Source organism: Dipodomys merriami, unplaced genomic scaffold (genome assembly GCF_024711535.1).
Source record: "Dipodomys merriami isolate MVZ:Mamm:240054 unplaced genomic scaffold, mDipMer1.0.p SCAF_50, whole genome shotgun sequence".
Lineage (NCBI taxonomy): Eukaryota > Metazoa > Chordata > Mammalia > Rodentia > Heteromyidae > Dipodomys > Dipodomys merriami.
This window is the reverse complement of record NW_027206069.1, coordinates 3,963,039-3,982,180: the sequence shown is the minus strand read 5'-3', so window position 1 is coordinate 3,982,180 and position 19,142 is coordinate 3,963,039. Positions and strand designations below refer to the sequence as shown.

At 45.4% G+C, this 19,142-nt stretch overlaps 1 protein-coding gene across 6 annotated transcripts in view; it reads left to right on the top strand.

Annotated features, from left to right (window-relative positions):
- The window catches only part of Eml1 (EMAP like 1), a 150,476-nt gene extending 131,834 nt beyond the window's left edge, over window positions 1–18,642 (top strand). For all 6 annotated transcript variants that reach the window (XM_069997601.1, XM_069997602.1, XM_069997597.1 and 3 more), the window contains 12 exons: window positions 1,404–1,538; window positions 2,228–2,327; window positions 3,541–3,695; window positions 6,796–6,921; window positions 7,173–7,304; window positions 8,877–8,944; window positions 9,545–9,633; window positions 13,363–13,460; window positions 13,549–13,636; window positions 14,776–14,871; window positions 16,407–16,537; window positions 17,147–18,642. In XM_069997601.1, coding sequence (XP_069853702.1) covers window positions 1,404–1,538; window positions 2,228–2,327; window positions 3,541–3,695; window positions 6,796–6,921; window positions 7,173–7,304; window positions 8,877–8,944; window positions 9,545–9,633; window positions 13,363–13,460; window positions 13,549–13,636; window positions 14,776–14,871; window positions 16,407–16,537; window positions 17,147–17,272 — 1,344 coding nt within the window. In that variant the 3' untranslated portion in view covers window positions 17,273–18,642. The remainder of the gene's footprint in view (window positions 1–1,403; window positions 1,539–2,227; window positions 2,328–3,540; window positions 3,696–6,795; window positions 6,922–7,172; window positions 7,305–8,876; window positions 8,945–9,544; window positions 9,634–13,362; window positions 13,461–13,548; window positions 13,637–14,775; window positions 14,872–16,406; window positions 16,538–17,146) is intronic.
- Window positions 18,643–19,142: the final 500 nt, after the last annotated feature.

Genomic DNA, 19,142 nt, shown 5'->3' with positions numbered 1-19,142 from the left:
CCCTCCTTCTGTTCCTCCTTCCCTCTCTAACTGGGGCTCGAACTCAGGGCCTTGCACTTTCTCTTGGCTTTACTTTTCTGCCGCAATTGAACCTTGATCCTCGGATCTCAGCCTCCTGAGTAGCTAGGATTCCAGGCATGAGCCACCAATGCCCAACTTATTTACTTTTTCTTTCAGTCATTCAACAAACCCAAGTGCTTGGTGTGTGCTGGTGTAGCATGGTGCAGTGAGGCACTAGAGTTGGGCAGTGGGTGAGGTGTACCTCTGTACTGGGAGAGCAGGTAGATACCAGCCCCCTGAGGTCGAAGCTGAACAGGTTCAGGAAGGATAGTGAGAGCCAGATCTGGAATCACTCCAGAGATTTCTCTGGCAGTGCATGGTCCCTTTCAGCTCTTTCACCACTTCCAATCTACTTACACAAAATGTCACAAAACTTCCTTATGTTGTTCTCCTGTTAAGATAATCACTGAAAAAAATCATGATTGGATTCCTATTTTTATCAAACTGAGTTCAGATTTTTCATCTTGACACCTGTCAACCTTAGATAACCTTACTTCACTAACAGGAATACCTCTAACCTTATCTATCTAACATGAAGGTTGACAACAGATTACCTCTCTTACCTAACATTGGGGTTGCCAGCAACCTAAGTGTGGAGCTTTCTCTTGCATGTCTGAGATCAGAGCTGCATTCTAATCAGGCATGCTTCCTATCATGCTGTAGCCCTGCCTTCTGATGTTTCCATTGGGGATTGAAATTGTACTTGCTGCCCTTGCTAGTGGGAAGTCACCAGAGGCAAGTTATTTTCTAAGTTCAAGGACACAGAACTGAATTACTAGGTGGAAGCAACTGTCTGAATGAAATTCAGCAGAGCGGGGTGCAGGCCCTGATGGTCAGGACATGGGTCGGGAGATGCTGAAGTGCTGAAGAGCCAGCTCCAGCACTCTGGATCCTGGGACTGGGACCCTGAGACACAAATAGTAGGGACTCCTATGGAGACAGAGCAGCCAGTCAGCTGGGAACGAAGGAACTGTAGAAATCCAGACTCCTGGTGATTCCAGGCACCAGATGCAGAAGAGGCCTGGAGAGCCACACACGCTAGGTGACCCCATCACTCAGCCAGGCGGGGCATCCAGTGTGGTGTTCTGAAGTGCCCGCTGCTCCTGGGCTGATGCGTTCTGTGATTGTGGCCTCAAGTTCATAGCCAATGAGGCAGACAGACACTAGGAAAAGCTGAGAGTCAGCTAGCTTAACTTACTGCAAGATGAAATCAATGGGGGAAAAATGAAGATGTCTAGTACTTAGCTTGAATGAACCTATTTATTTGTGATCCTGATTTTATTTCTTTTTAATATATGCATCTTAAAGAGATTTAAAGCCTTTGGTTCTTTTTTTTCTTAAAGTGTTCCAATGAAGCGGTGTTTGCTGCAGATTTCCATCCCACGGACACCAATATCATAGTTACCTGTGGAAAGTCACATCTCTACTTTTGGACACTAGAAGGAAACTCCCTTATTAAGAAGCAAGGATTATTTGAGGTAAACACAGGCTTCTTGCATGAAACATGCAATCAGCTAGGTTTTAAGGGAGTATCAATCCATCTTAACATTCTTTTTCATGGCCAATGTGGAGTCAGATGTGAAGGTGCAGTGATAAAGATCATCCACTAGGACCTTTCAGCAACTGAAAAGCCCTATGTGTCTCTGGATCTCACTGTGAAAATGGATGGCTCAGGCCAGGGAAAGGATGCAGCCCAGGGGGACAGAACCTCCCCCATAGGGCTGGTGACTGACTGGAGTGCAGAGAAGGCAGGTGTTTGCTGCAGAGATCAGAGACACTCTGCCTTGGTCTGGCCATTTGAGGGCCTCATGAGATTACTAGGGGCTTCTTCCGATGGGCTAGTTGAGAGGTCCCTCTCTTCTTCCAGTTTGGGAGAGCTCTTTATTCTGCAGTCATGACAGAGTACTCCATCTCTGATCTCCTCCAACACCCCCATTTCCCCTTAAACTGTCTACAACTTTAAGATTCCTCAGCCATTTGGAGTTACCAAAAATTTCTCTCTCTTAGAGCAGTTAAGTGCATCCTCTATATTATGTAATAGTAGATAAAAATGAAAGGCCTATAGTGGCTAAGAAGCTGACATGATCCAGATAGAGTTACTTACTGCCGTTCTAGCTTTTATTAATGTCTAGATTATATTTACATGTTTAATCACTACATTCTACAGAAACAAGAAAAGCCAAAGTTCGTCCTGTGTGTGACATTTTCTGAAAATGGTGACACCATTACTGGAGATTCTAGTGGCAACATCTTAGTTTGGGGAAAAGGTAACAAGTAATACAAGTAATTTTCCTAAAGCTGATTTTTTTTTGCTTATGTTTTAGGTCAGACATCAAAGATTATTTCTATAAAAATTGTCAATATAACATACATGATTACTGTTAAGTGTGTGTGTGTGTGTGTGTGTGTGTGTGTGTGTGTGTGTGTGTGTGTGTGTGTGTGTGTGTGTTTTCATGAAACTGGAAAAGAAAGAAACTGGGAAATCAACTTTAAATATATCCTCCTAAAATGCTCTTTAAAAGATATTATGAGTCAGGGTCTGGTGCTTCACACCTGTAATCCTAGCTACAGGAAGCTGACATCTGAAGATGGTGGTTCAAAGCCAGCCCAGGCAGGAAAGTCTGTGAGACTCTTACTTCCAATTAAATCACAGAAAAAGTTCTGGAAGTGGCACTGTAGCTGGAGTGGTAGAGTGCTAGCCTTGAGCAAAAAGAGATTAAGAGCAGTGCCCAGGCCCAGAGTTCAAGGCTCAGGACCAGAAAAAAAATTACAATGGAATCAATAACTCTATTAGGAGAGCTATTAACAAATATAATGATGAAATAACCCATGCACATTTAACTATAGATTACTTAGGTAATCTTTCTGATCCACATAGCATTTGGCAGACAGTCATAGAGGGCTACAAATAGAGCCAGTGACTCAGATCCGGATCTTTGCTGTGGGTGGCCACAGCATGGGAAGGAGTCGTCACTTGCGGTATGTGTGTTCAGTCCCATCCAGTGAGCACTCCTGGGTGCTTTCTAACTCAGGAAGTTATATCCTCGCTGTCCTCAAGGATCTTTGAGTTGAATCTGGGATGACAATGGAGACAAACCCACAGATGTAATTTCAGAATAGCAAGGTGACTTTGTTGGAGACCCACTGCCCCTGGTGCTTTCTCCAGTTGTTTAATCCTTAGAACAGTCCTGTGGGATCAACAGTAGCCCTATCCACTTTATCTAAGGACACAGATTGTGGGGTGTAGGGTGCCCCTGTGAAAACTGAGTCCATGTTCTCAGCCATGTTGGGCTCCCAGCATACCTTGCTTTGTGTTGGTCTCCTCAGTGAGACTAATCAAACCTGAGTCCTTCATAGGCTCCTATTAAGATGACATTCTAACTGACCATGTCACCTTTAAAACAAAAATGCAAAGAGATTTAAAAGAGAACAGAGGGGAACCTTTTGATGTGCCAATCGTGGTTTTCTCACTGTGTTCAGGTACAAATCGAATAAGCTACGCTGTCCAAGGGGCCCATGATGGGGGCATCTTTGCACTTTGTATGTTAAGGGATGGCACACTGGTGTCGGGAGGAGGGAAGGACCGGAAGCTCATTTCTTGGAATGGAAACTATCAAAAACTTCATAAAACCGAGGTAAGTTGCAGGCACACTGCTACAGAATTTCTTTTTGAACCTTCCACTCTTATCCTAAGCAGTCTCCTTATGGGTTTGGAATCTTTAGTTTATAGGGTTTTTTTGGGGGGGGGGGCAGTTAGTCATGGGGCTTGAACTCTGGGCTTGGGCACTGTCCCTGCACTCTTCAGCTCAAGGCGAACGCTCTATTGCTTGAGCCACAGCGCCATTTCTGGTTTTCTAGTGATTTATTGAAGGAAGATCAAGTCTCATGGACTTTCCTGCCTAGGCTGGCTTCGAACCGCGATCTTCAGATCTCAACCTCATGAGTAGCTAGAATTACAGGCGTGAGCCACTGGCACCCGGCTAGTTTATAGTTTTGAAAATTGTTCACATGGAATCATGTGAGGACTGCCTTAAAATCTTTATTAAAAATCATAGAAATAATTTAAGTTCTAGCTAAAATGAAATTATGAAGCTTTGAGGATATAAAATCCTTTACATAGAGAATTTTTTTGTCTAACAAGTCCATTTTGCTTTATTTACTTCCTGTATCTTAGTGATTACACTTCATAAATACATACCCCATTGTTTTGCTGTACCATGATTTAGATCATTTTAAACTACTGGCTTGTTATATTGTTAAGGACCAAAGGCTTGTTTTTGTAAGTAAAGTAGCAATTTTGGTATTTTTTAAATTAACTGTCATGTTTATTTATTCAGTCTTACATGGTATTATTAAGAAAAGATGTTATAGACCTGAATGGTTGACAGAATTAAACATTCTTTTGCATAAATGAATTATGATATTTATATTTCTAAGCTGCATATATTCATTATAGATTTTTTTGAGCCAGTACCAGGACTTGAACTGGAGCTTGCTTATAGCTGGCATTTTACCACTTGAGTTGCACCTCTAGTCTGGTATTTTACTAGTTTATTGGAGAATGGATCTTGAGACATTTCTGCTGAGGCTGGCCCTGAAACACAGTCCTCCAGCTCTCAGCCCCCTGAGTAGCTAAGATTGCAGATGTGAACCACCAGCAGCCATCTTAGAATGATTTTATACTAGAGAGCCAGGCGCTGGTGGCTCACGCCTGTAACCTAGCTACTCAGGAGGCTGAGATCTGAGGATCACGGTTCAAAGCCAGTCCAGGCAGGAAACTCTGTGAAACTCTTATCTCCAATTAACCACTAGAAAACCGGAAGTGGCGCTGTGGCTCAAGTGGTAGAGCGCTCACCTTGAGCTGAAGAGCTAAGGGACTGCGCCCAGGCCCAGAGTTCAAGCCCCACAACCAAAAAAAAAAAAAAAAAAAGAATGTTTTTATACTAGAATCAATTTTAATTTTAGCCATATTTAGATTCAGCATTAAACTTTTTTCTTTCTTTTTGCTAATTGCCAGCAGGTTACTTTGCAGATAGAGTATTACTTCTTGAACTGTTGTTCCTGGCTCTCTGCTTAGTGTGTGGCTCAGCTGAGGGCCAACAAGTTCTCCACACTCTGGCTACTTGGAGATGCAGTTCACCTCCTGGCTTCCTAGTGAGCAGCCCTCCTTGTGTTGGAGCCAGCAGCAAGAAACTTTCTATTTCTACCCCCCCTCCCCCCAATCTCTGGGCTTTTTCTCCCCATTCCAGAAAATTGTGAACAGATTACAAATTATCCATCTGAAGAGAGATGCTCTTCATCCCTAGCTTAGAATGGACACATTATGTGATTTTTTTTTTCAGCTTCTAAATTAGATCCAACCAACCTATTTGCACCACAGGGCAATGTGGCAGTGGTATTGATTATCCCCTTTGGTAAAGGAAGGCTTTCACCACAGATTGCAATCATTTCCCCTTTCATGGAGATTTTAATTGTGATAACTTTGATTGACATTTTAGCAAATGTGTTGTGAACTGCTAGTCACAGATATTCCTGTGTGACATTGTAACTGCAAAGGAAGTATCAAGGCCTCGTGATTTCTCAGAGGAAGTCACTCACCATGTGATTCATCTTCCCTACATGATAGCCATCATTTTTCTTTTCTTTCCATCTTCTTTCCTTTCCTTCTTCCCTTTCTCCTCCTCCCTCCTTTCTTTCTCTCATTCTTCCTCCCTCTCTCCCTCTCTCCTTCGTTCCCTCCTTCTTTCCTTCCTTTTTTCCTTCCTTCCTTCCTTCTTTCCTTTCCTTCTTTTCTCTCTTTTTAAGTCAAGATCTCACTACGTAGCCTAAGCTGGCCTCAAATTCACCATCCCCCCACCTCAGCCTACTGAGTGCTGGAATTACAGTCACGTCCCACCATGTCCAGCTCAGTGATCACCTTTACTCAGTGCTAAAATACACACAAAATGATAGAGACCGTGTAGGAGCTCAGACCTATGCCAGCCTCCAGTGGTTCTTGTACTGAGAGGACATAATCTCCTCAGCAAATTGTTCTCAACAGGTGCATTTTGAATTTCTCTTTCTTAACAAATTATTCATGTTTATCGACATGAACAGTGGATTTCAAAAACAAACAGAATGATGTTGCCAATGTCTTACATTCTAAAGTTGGAGGAGATTTTTAGAAATTCTTCTTCTTCTTCTTCTTCTTCTTTTTTTTTTTTTTTTGTCCATCGTGGGGCTTGAACTCTGCTGGGTGCTGTCCCTCAGCTCTTCAGCTCAAGGCTAGTGCTCTACTAAATTCTTATTATTCTTATCCAGATTTTTATCTGCAACAGTATCAGAAGTCCTCCTAGTGGACCAACCAGTCATATTCCTTATATCTCATTTAGCGGAGTTCTTTTAAAAAAAAAAGAAGAAGAAAGGAGATTTAAAAAAAGGATTCCACTTTTGCTGATTCTTTTAAAGATATATAAGACATTTGTAGTTTGAAAAATAGAGCAGAGTGTTTGTCTAATGTGCAACATTAGACATACACACACACACACACACACACACACACACACACACACACACGGGGGCACAAAAAAGTAAGGTTTGGGTATTTGATCATTGGCTCAACAGCTAGCTCTGGTATCATCTCCTCATATGTACATATAAAACTGTTATAAGAGCTATCAATGACACATATACAAGTACTTTAAATGCTTGCTTAATGAAACCTTAACTCTTTCTTTATGACTCTTTCCAATGCAGATTCCTGAGCAGTTTGGCCCAATACGGACAGTGGCTGAGGGGAAAGGTGACATCATCTTGATAGGCACAACTAGAAACTTTGTCCTACAGGGGACCCTGTCAGGAGACTTTGCACCCATCACTCAGGTAGGTCCAGCTTAGCAGGTACCAGGCACCTTCACTTAGTATTAAATGAGGTTATAAGCAAGCACTAGGAGGGATCACTCTGAAGTATCACATTCAGGTGACCCTTCCTCCACTTCTGAGTCATAGTTGCTGCTGCGACTAGGCTGGGGAGAATGAGAGCCATGGGGAAGGTGCAGAGCAATGCCATGCGTCCGTGGTGCTTGACATGACTGTGGGATCTCAGGGAGCCCCCATGTCTTGGTTCTTTGTAGGGTCACACTGATGAGCTCTGGGGACTGGCAATCCATGCCTCCAAACCTCAGTTCTTGACTTGCGGACACGACAAGCACGCCACTCTTTGGGATGCTGTGGGTCACCGGCCTGTCTGGGATAAAATCATAGAGGTGAACATGCATGTTACATTTCCATTTTTCTTGCAAAAATTCTGCTGGAACATGTTCATTTTTTTTGCATGAAGTTAATAGTGATGTGAAACTATCCCAAAGCAACATGTTGTTCAATTTATGTTTAGAATCGCATTATTCTGAACATTGCCTCAAGTGTTCTCATCCATGTGATGTTTTGACTGTTCAGTTTTTCAAGAGCAAGTTAGCCTTTCCAAATCAATGGTCCAGGTTCCTGAGTGCAGTCTTAAATGGCTCAAGTGCTAAGGAATGCATGTTAAGAGCCTGCATTCCATTTACAGTGTACCTTAACCAGAATTTACAAGCTGTACTGAAAACATACACAGCAGTTTATCTGAATATTTTGAGGTTGATGGCTTGTCACGCGCCAAACACAGAATGTGTATTGTCCTTATTGGCCCCCTGGCAGATTGAAGGGTTTTTGTTGTTGTTGTTGTTCTGATTGTATTCATTACCAGAAGTTAGAGAGCAGCAGAGCCAGTGCTTATGGCCAGGTCAGGTTGAGTCTCAAACCCAGCCAGTGAACGAGCATCTTGCTGCAGGGAGCCAGAAGTGCATCCTCTATGGCCCATACTGATGACAGGCACACTCCACTGGGGGTGGTGCAGAGCCCAGCACCATCCCTCATCCCCTGCAGAGTTGCCAACACATCCCAAGTGCTGGGTCCAAGGTCAGCTCTCAGAAGAGATGCCAGCAGTGAGATGGAGAGGCTGAGGGGACGTGGGGGGGGTACACTGCAGTGATGGTAGAGGAGGGCGGCCTTCTGCAGTGTCACCCCATGGGTCCTTTGGAAGTTATGACACTTCTTCCAGCTCCCTGCCCCTCAGTAGGCCGCTAACAACTCTGGTTGACATAAGAGTAGAGCCAGGATTAGAAGCTAGAGCTCCAGCTAGGAAGCCCCCTGGCTCCCAGTTCCTCTGTCCACTGGCCATGGAACCTAGGACAGGAAGGAACACTTCACCTCTCTGGACTTCAGCGTCTTCACCTCACCTAGGTGAACTGTACATAAAAGTGCTTTGTAAACTGTAGCACTTCAAGTGAAAGTGAACTCTCTGCCATCAGCAGTGGCACTGAGCTTACTTATAGCTGCACATTGGACGATGAGTCAGGGGCTGAAGTTCCTGCCCGGTCTTGTGGTTCTCATTTACTCATTCATCTCGAGGCCTTCTATTTCCATCCCTGGGCTCTTGGTGATGGCTAGTGGCCACGCTTCCAGCCAGATCCAGCATGCCATTTGACAGGCTTACCGCCAAAGGCCAGCAAGGGCACTGGGCACCCAACCAGGGCTTAGTGGGAAGAGCCTTTACCCATTTACCTCTCATCCAGTGAGATGAGATAGGAATGGAGAGAAGACAAAGACAAAAAATTCTGAATTTTTAGTATTATTAGAGGGTAACATACATCCATGCAGGAAAATATGTTCCTGTCTGGGGACAAAGGAGAGACTGAAAACAGAGCCATGTTGCCTGAGATGGAACAGCCGTGTGGGTGGGTATTATGCTGTAGTATTGTATCTGGCCCTCAATTTACACTTCCTTTAAAATATTTTAGGATCCAGCTCAGTCTTCTGGTTTTCATCCTTCAGGGTCTGTGGTTGCGGTCGGGACACTGACTGGGAGGTAAGCCCCAGAGCACAGCCTGTGCTTTCACAGATAGGGAGAGGAGCTTGCTGGTGGTTTCCCCAGGGACAGGGATCAGTGCTGGGCTCCATCTTCCCAGTTTCTAATGCCTTACAGGAATTAAGTCAAGTGCCCAGTCTCAAATCCCGCCCCCTGCTGGTTGCTCACTTAGCATTCACAGAGGGTCTGGACCCTTCACACAGGAGGACCCTTACTGCCCTTGAAATGCCCCAGCCCCTCCTCTGGACCTGCCTCCTCCATGGGCCAGAATTCAGGGACAGTTGGGGAGGGGCTCATTCCTAGAACATAGGTGGTTCCCCTGGCTACAGGCTCCCAACACGAGGCAAAAACCACATCACAGTGGTGAGAGCAGGAGAGCTTCGTACCACAGTCAATACGCTGTTCCTTTCTTTAGGACATGCTGATGTATGGGGACTTTTCTTTGAGTAAGAGCTGAGAATGAGCTTTCTCCTTAGCAAATCCAGAGTATTTATCTAGCTCTTATGACTGTTTTTAAGTCTTACATTATTGTAATAGCCTTCTTTCATTTCCCCACAAAACAGCTTACTTGCTTTTCTTTTTATCTTGTGTTTACAATAGGTGGTTTGTGTTTGATACAGAAACAAAAGACTTGGTCACTGTCCACACGGATGGGAATGAGCAGCTCTCTGTAATGCGCTACTCACCAGGTTAGAATACAGGCTAGTCCCTACTGCAGTTCCAAGGAATGGTACAGTTCCCTGTGGATACCTTTAAAGAAACAGTTTCACAGCCCTCCTTCGAGTATAACTTAAATTTTATGTGCATGTAATTGTGATGCCTAGGGACTCTTTTTCTTCTTTTGGGTCACTATGGTTCTGCTGTGGTTTGGGGGCTTTGATTTTTGTTTTTGTCAGAGCTTGACCCCAGAGCCTGGGTGCTATCCCTTAGCTTTATTTTTTTCCCCCCAAGGCTGGGACACTACTACTTGAGCCATACCTCCACTTCCTAGAAAGCATGTTTCAGCTCCTGCTCATGTGAGCAGGGCCCTTAGGGACTGTGTTTCCATTTCTTCTGTTACACTAATGAGTACCCCTGGAGATGAAAGGGCTCTTTCTACCCAGAGCCCTGCTTCCTATGCTTCTGAGCCATAAAGCTGGCTGGGTGGGGTAAAAGTGGGAGCTTTGGACTGGGCCAGGCACCCACCTTTGGATTCAGTACTCTCTGCCTTCGTCAGCTGACTTTGTCAAACCACACACAAGTTATTGGGAGGCTCCACTGAAAATGGAGGTGCATGGGAGATTTAGTGTCATCAGCAAGCTCAGCAATAGAGGCCCAGAAACAACACCTGCCTCAGACCCTTGGGAGTGGCCCAGTCCTCAGTACTGCACTCATGCTAACAGTAGACGTAGGGACTATAGCACATCGCTCTGATGGAAAGTAGTGGCAATATGAGCTTCAGGGGGCACCCAGCTTCATCTAGAACATAGGCTATGTCATCATAGATTCCTGACTTTTCAGAATCACACTTTAGACCCAAGGAAAGAAAGGTCTTGGATGAAAAATAACTAAAAGCACAAAGAACAAGGGGCATGGCTTATGGTACAAGTGATAAAATGCCTGCCTAGCAAACTTGAGGCCCTGAGTTCAATTCCCAGTACCTTCCATTGAAAACACACACACACACACACACACACACACACACACACACACACACACACACACACACACACACACACACACACACACACACACACACACACACACACACACACACACACAGACGAAAATCTTGAGTTACAGAAGCAAGAACTAACTTTCCCAATCTTTCTCCTTTCTGTGAGGGCTAGAGAGGTCAGGTTTCAGTGACCTGCATCTAGCCTGTGACTGAAAGAACAGGTAGCTGAATTACTGGAGCATGCTGGGAAGCAGGCAGCAGACTCAGTCCCCAGGGCTATGTGACAATTGCCCCCAGTGGGTAGGACCCCCTGGCACAATCAAGAGCCACAACCAAGAGGATTTCTATGAACTATATATCTGTCTCGGTCACATCGTACCAACTGTTCTTATTCATGAAGTATTTTGTAGAAGATGGTCTTATAGTAGCTAATTAATAATTATTATCATGTGAGTATTTGTGAACCTATAGTCAACTCCTGATCATTAGCAATGTGAGCCCCTCATAGGTTCCTTACATATAGAAGTACAGTCACAGTGATACTCACACTTTTTTTTTGTCAGTCATGGGGCTTGAACTCTGGGCCTGGGCACTGTCCCTCAGCTCTTCAGCTCAAGGCGAGTGCTCTACCACTTGAGCCACAGCACCACTTCTGGTTTTCTGGTAGTTTATTGGAGATAAGAGTCTCATAGACTTTCCTGCCCGGGCTGGCTTTGAACTGCAATCCTCAGATCTCAGCTTCCTGAGTAGCTAGGATGACAGGTATGAGCCACCAGGCCCAGCTACTCACACTTTTTTTTAACGGTGGTACTGGGGTTTGAAATCAGGGCCTTGTGCTTCCTAAGCAGATGATCTACCACTTGAGCCATAGCCCCAACTTTTGGGGGGAGGGGGACTTTTACTATTTTTCTTCCCAAGAGTCAGCCTCAGACTGTGATCCTCCTGTCCACATCTCCCATGTATCTGGTAGCAGGCATATGCCACCATGGCCAGCTCGCTTGTTGTGAAGGGAGTCTTGCTTTTTTCCAGGCCAGTCTGGAACTGTGATCTCAGTCTCCCATCTAGCTGTAATGACAGGCGCATTCCTCACCCACTTAGTAGTTGAGATGGGGGTCTTGAAAATGTCTTGCCCAGGCTAGCCTTAAACTGTGACCCTCACAGTCTCTACCTCCTGAGTAGCTAAGGTGACAGGTGGGAGCCAGTGGCATTCACTAAAAATTGATTTTTAAGGTGAGGGATTATGCTATGACGGGGATTTTTTTTTCTTACATAACCTTTTGCCTCAAAAATACTGAATGGCTCCTTTATGAAAAGGCCTCATTACTTTAAGGTGGAGAGGTTCTCTGAGACCACTTTGCCAGGGAGAGTACAGCCCAGTACCCTAACACCCCACCAGACAGGCTTTCAGAAATTTTGCTCCCCGGGCTGTGTTAGGGGTCATGGAACTAAGTGACAAACTGCTCAGACCCCAATTCCAGTGCCAAGGCTAGCAACCTGGGTGGCCCTGGGCTCCTAAAGGCTGGGGTTAGTAACCTCTACCTCAGAAGGTTGACAGGAGTACTAAAGAAGCTAACACAGGAGGAGCTGGAGCAGTACCGAGTGCCTGGTGACAATGTGGAAACTAAGTGCTGTCGTTTAGGTGTGATGGTTAGCAGGAGGGCTTCCCGGGGTGGGGTGGGGGATACTGGAATACTGCCCACATCATCTGTCACTGGCCTCTGGAGCTTTGCATCCTCCTGTTTACATTTTCTTCAGAACTCCTGATTTGGCTCCTCATTTGGGCCAACACCCCCAGGTGACCTGGCCTAGGCCAACATTTCCTGCCGGCTCCAGGCACGCATCTCCTGTAGGATTCCACCTGTGGGGGAAAAACAACCTACTGAGTGTGCCAGTAGTACTTGTGCGAGGGAGTTTACAGGTAGGGGTGCAGTGGATCCTCTCCATGGGACTGGCACTCAGTGAGAGTGGGGACTCACCCACAGCCCCAGGTGAGGTGCAGAGACCGCTGCTCCTGCCATGTTCCTGCCTCCACACGGCTTCGGCTGTCAGTTGTCACTCCTGGTGTTTTCTCCTTTGTCCTTCCTTCTGCGCCCTTCCTCCCATCATGCTGGCATCCTGGACTTGTCTCCAGGCCCTGTTCCCTTCCCTAGAGATGAGCTTGGTTGTAATTGGCCAGCCGTAGGCAGACTATGTTTTTCTCATGAGCTCTGCACCCCCCATTTCATCAGCCACATCCTGAAACCTGGTTTTTGTTTTGTTGTTGTTATTTTATACTGGTTCTTGAGGCAAAGTTTCTGGTTTTTTAGTGGTTAATTGGTGATCAGAGTTTCATGGACTTTCCTGCCCAGGCTGGCTTTGAATCACCATCTTCAGATCTCAGCCTCCTGAGTAGTTAGGATTGTAGGTATGAGCTATGGCACCCAGATCTTTGTTTCTTTCTTTGGCTGTGATGTGTCAACATTTTGTGGGTTTTTTATTTTTAATTTTTAAATTAGCTTTAAGTAGTTGTATAAAGGGGTTTCAATTTAATAGGTCAGTTTATGAGTACAACACATCCTGATCCATGCTACCCCTTCTATCCTCCCTTGTTCAAGAGAGCTTCAGGAATGGTATAAAACTCATTTGAAAGCAGTTTTTGGTCTTTGAAAGAATTCCTTTATCAACCTATTTTGTCTAAATCTGTGGTAGCAGCTTGCATTTAGCCTTGTGATAAATGAAATGCCTATTTTTTAACATTTGAATATCTGCCCTGTTTCTACAGATGGGAATTTCTTAGCCATAGGCTCCCACGACAACTGCATCTATATCTATGGTGTTGGCGACAACGGGAGGAAATACACTCGGGTTGGCAAATGCTCTGTATGTTTTCCATGTTTCATTATGTCAGAGAAGTGACATCGGGAATTTAGGAGGCAAGCAAAAGTCACACAAGGTTTTTTTTTCTCAGGGTCATTCCAGCTTCATCACCCACCTGGACTGGTCTGTGAACTCCCAGTTCCTTGTGTCGAATTCCGGGGACTATGAAATCCTTTACTGTGAGTAACAGCCCACCCACATCAGCCCAGATCGCACGGGACGTGCACTCTGAGACTGAGACTCGGATGGACCTCTGGAGGGCTCGAGCACAGGGGTCGGCTCTGGCCTCTGTTTCTTCCTCTTACCTCCTGGGGCCAAGATACCAGGTTCCGGCTGGCTATGGGCTCCAGAGAGAAGGACCGGGATCTACCCGGAGAAGGAAGCCCTGGGAGAGAAGCTGGGGGGGAGGGGAGAGGGGAGAGGAGGCCAGGTATGAGACAAGGGTGATATCTGGCCCTGGCCTAGCAAGAATAGCCCCATGAAGGAACCATCTGGAGAAGGCAGAACCTATGAAGTACTCCCCTCTCTGAAGGGACCCCCTTCCTTCTCCTGGGCCAGTCTCTCTGCCCCAGTGGGGCCTTGACACCCTCTGTGTGAAACAGAGGGAAATCACTGGGCACAAGAAAGTCCTGCTTTCCACCCACTGGAAGTTACTAGAGTGCAGTTTCCAGTTCCGGTCCCCTTTTACAAATAAGGCAATTGGGGTGAGATAGGGCAGGGGCTGAGAGCTACTCTTCCCTAGGCATGAGGAAGCAGCATGTACCAGGACAGAGTCTCAGGGGAGGAGGGACTCCCTGGTCTCCCTCTCCTCCCCCTCCAGGTCCTGCCTGACGCAGCACAGAAGCAGGCTGATGGTTTTCAGATTTGGTATTGGGCCTCATCCTGTATGAGGGAAATGAGCAGGTCCCCCAGGAGGCCTGGGCAGTTGTGCCGCTGGTTTGCACATGTTTCCATTCCTGACTGAGCTGAAGGAGCTGAGGGCTCTTTAGGCAGAACAGCCTGTGCCCAGAGGCAGGGCAGGGTTCAGGCCCTGGGTAAGCATACCAAACAGTACCAGCCAGGCCTAGGAACCAGATCTGTCACAGACGAGAAAAGCCAGACTGTGGGGAACAGACCCAAGAGAAAAGAAGGGAAGAAAACAAGCAAGAGGCCTCTGCTGAGACCAGGACTTGGATTTCATTCTGGGGGATACTAGCAGCTAAACCCATGGAGGGACAGGGGGTCCCTCCCCACATTGGTCATGGCTTGGGACCCAGCCTGGCCCAGGAGAGAGCTGGGGTCTTGGCTGAGCTGTCACCAGGCTATCTGCTCTTTCCAGGGGTTCCCTCTGCTTGTAAGCAAGTCGTGAGCGTGGAGACCACGAGAGACATCGAGTGGGCCACCTACACCTGTACTTTGGGATTCCACGTGTTTGGTATGTCTTCTGTAGGTCTCACAGGTTATAACAGAATTACCTACTTAGAGAGCATTATCATCACCACTCCTCAAACCACTCTGCCCTGCCTATATTCAAAGATGTATTCCTGAGCTAGGGCCAGGTAGGTCAAGCCGTGGCCAGTTGAGAACTGGAGAAGTGGCCTTAACCTTTCTAATTTTCTAGAACTTTTTACATAAGGTTGTACCAGCATTTCTGGCTGGACGATAGGCATTCCATTAATTTATGACTTGTCAGGGTTATTTTACTTTGAAATTCTTAAAATATTTCATTCCCTTTAAAATTCACAATCACCCTATGTTCTAGCAATACCACTCTTGGGCATGTATCTGATGGAATGTAAGTCAGGATCAAGAGGCACTTGTACACCCACGTCCACTGAATTACTATTCACCATTGCCACAGCTCAGATGCCCTACCACTGATGAATGGATCCAGATAGTGTAGTATAGATAGGTAGGTAGGTAGGTAGAGAGAGAGAGAGAGAGAGAGAGAGAGAGAGAGAGAGAGATAGGCAGGCATACAATGGAATATAATTCAGCCATAAGGAAAACTAAAAGCATGTCACCTTCAGGAAAATGGATAGATCTGGAAATACCATATAGGTGAAGTAAGCCAGGTTCAGAAGGACAAATATCACACATTTTATTATATGTGGATGCTAGATCTAAGATGTAAATGTATACAGAAACACACATATGATATATATATATATATATATGAACAATTTGACTAAATTATGTAAGTTACCATTGCACGTATAAATTACTGTTGTGAAACCCCTTTGAACAATTAATATGCACTTTAACAAAAATGCATATTAGCAAGGTGAAATATGTCTTGTCTGGTGTATGTGCCAATGGGAAAAGATGAATGAGAGGGGGAAGACGGCAAATATAGTCAAAATCCTTGACGACATACATGTGTGAAAATGGCACAAAGAAACTTGCAGAGACTGTTTGGGGAAGTAGGGGAGGGAAAAGGGAGAATGGCAGGGGCAACTGATTGAAATGTACGTTATAAATTAATTGACATGTTAAAATGAAATCTCCTTGTACAACTGATTAATGCTAATAATATTTCTCTAAATTTGGCTTGGGAATAGATTCATAAGCAGCCTGAGACAAATTGTCACAGTCTAGGAGAAAAGGAAAAGGCAAAATTTGTAATCACTTTATGACCTACCACAAGTGAGTGGGTTGGGACAAATTCACCAGTCTCCATGCTGGCTTTTTACCACTGTCTGGTATCAAATGCTAAGACTGCCTAGGCTCTTTTCAGACCCATCAGGCAAGAAACTCGTGTACTGCCGTGTTTCTCATATCCAAGTTGGGGCTTCTGGAGGGCAGCCAGGATGAGCTGGACGGGGAGCCATGAGAGTTTGGTTGCTGCAGCCCAGGGCTCTCCTGGCCTTGATTCTGAAGCCTGAACAGCAGGAAGCTTTCTTTTTCTGCCCCCATGCTCTGCGGCCCTGTGTGCCTGAGATTTCCCACCCTGGCTGTGCTCTGTTTTAGGAGTTTGGCCTGAAGGCTCTGATGGAACTGACATCAATGCTGTCTGTCGGGCCCATGAGAAAAAACTGCTGTCAACAGGAGATGACTTTGGCAAAGTGCACCTCTTCTCCTACCCCTGTTCACAGTTCCGGGTAAAGACCCCATCTTCTCACTAATCCCATCCCTCACCTAGCACACACTTACGGTCTGACCTGCTTGCAAACTAAAATGGAATGGGCTGAGCATGAGAGCTGCCATGGGTAAATGCCCAAATGACCCTACCAACCACTGCTCTGACGCTTCCCAGGCTGCCCGCTGCCCTGGGAAAACCTTTGAAACCCTTGGTTGGCATCTGGCACCCCTGCCTTGGCAGCTTCAAAGCCTTCTCCCCTATCTTCACCCCCAACCCTGGCTCCCTCTGCTCTAGCCCTGCTGGGCTGAGCCCACCCTGATACTTACCCCATCCTTCCTGGACCGCCCTGATCTGACCCTCCTTCAGCCAGCAGACTCTCACCTCAGCCCCAGCAGCTGGCCAGTCGTGCCCTTGGGCTGACCCTGGGCCTAGCACAGCCCTCTGGTATTGAATGTACCCTGGCCAAGAGCTGTGATTTGCTTGTGTTGGTTGTTCCTGTGTCCTGCACACAGAGCAAGTACACAGATGCCAGCTGCTAAGTGACAGGAAGGATGCTGATCTAGAATCTGATCACATTCTACTTTGAGTGTGCTTTATATAAGCTGTCCTCTGCATCATATTCTTCCAGGCTCCAAGCCACGTCTATGGAGGACACAGTAGCCACGTCACCAACGTTGACTTCCTCTGTGAAGACAGCCACCTCATCTCCACGGGCGGGAAAGACACAAGCATCATGCAGTGGCGGGTCATTTAGTCCCTACCAGAGCCCTGGGAGCAGATCCTGCCTGAGAAGACACAGACTCACGTTCCGCTTGGTCACTGTGATTTCTGTTTTGTCTAAAAATTCTTACAAACCTCAGGAAAATTATCCCTCTGCCAGTTACCTTAGCTTAGGGGGCGAGCGAGTGTCACGCCGGAGAAGTCGTTCCGTTTCCACTTTGGTTGTATAGTATGTGTATGCATAGATATAGGAAGGGTCCCAAGGTGTCCATGCAGTGGAATCGACAGAAGGGACTGGTGTATCCTTAGCAACTTTTCTATGAACTCTTCAAAACTGGTCACAGAATGCCTTTTCCAATATTGTATATAGTCTTCACTGTCCACCACCAAGTTGGTTAAATCATATATTTATGATAATAATAAGGTACTAGACCCTGATTGCTGTTGACTAATTGGTCCCAAAAGGATAAATCCCTTGAGAAGACATCGAATAACTGATTTGCACAGCTGAATCAGGAACTCAAAGGATGAGACTTTCTTTGGTTATATTTTCTAAGTTTTCATATGAAATTCTCCCTTTGGGAGGCTGGTGAGAAATGGGTTGTATACTTCTGGTGTTAGCAGACTCCAGGTTAAGAACTCTCATAGAGGGTGTGCAGGCCCTTCTATATTCCCAGCAGACTGTCCTGCACCTCCATGAATTGTAACCCCTCTGTCCCTGGGCACATGCCCCGATTCCTGTCTGGATCATTAGCCACCTTCCTGTGTATATTAATGGCATGATATGGTTATTGTTCTCTGTATAGGATGTTAGCAACTCAGTACATACCTATGGCTAGGCGTCACTGTTTAGGCTATGGACATTGTACGTTTGTACTTGACGACCAAGTAGACCAAGTGGAGAAGCAATCTGTCCAGTGTCCGAGCAGCCTGCAGAGGGAGACGTCTCAGGAGGCCCCGGGAACAGAGGGCCCCCGGGAACAGTGCATAGCTGGCTCTCAACAGTATGGAAGAAGACTATTCTGATAACTAGGACATAAGTGGTATAAATTCATCAACAAGGCCTTACCCATGTGTGACAGGTTGAATATTGTTTACATTGGGGAATGTATCTTGGATTTTTAAATAGAAGAGTAATTATCAGACTTGAGAACAAATATTAAGATTTTTGACTCCTTCTAGGTAAGTAAATGATTGAATTACCTGAATACTCCAGCACTGGTTGAGTGTGACATCCAGAAACACCTCACCAACGCGCAGGGCACCAGGAAACAACTGAACTAAAGAGGAACCTGTTTGTATGTATCCTTATCAAATATATTCTATAATGAAATAAACTCTCAAAGGTGGATTTCTTACTGACCTGTATCCTTGAAAGTATATAAATTAAAAGCTTTGGAATTAGATATGATTCACACTATATTGTTTTATATCCAGATTGTTTTCTTACCTGGGTCCTTTGCAGTGAAACCATGTATTTTGATATGGTGTGAACAACTGTAAAGAATTTGCCTTAATTCCCACACCTAGTTGTTAGTATGTAAATACTACCAAATAATCATTTTGTTTGTGTTTGTTTTTTGAGACTTACTACGTAGCCCAGGCTGACCTGGAACCCTCTATCCTCCTGCCTCCCCTCCTGAGGTCTGGGATTGCAAAAATAATCATCTGTAAATTAATAACTGAAGGAACAGTTTGATAGTGAGAAGGGAAATGGATCTACTGTTGACTTGTATGTCAAAAAGAAAGATAATAGATGTTCACACACTAATATACACATGTATAATATGCTATTATATATAGTTTTTATTACTATGAAGATGGAAATAGCAGTTTGTACCTCCTAGATGTCTGTGAAAACAGACTTTTTTTTATTGAGGGGGGTAGTTGGTCCTGGGGCCAAC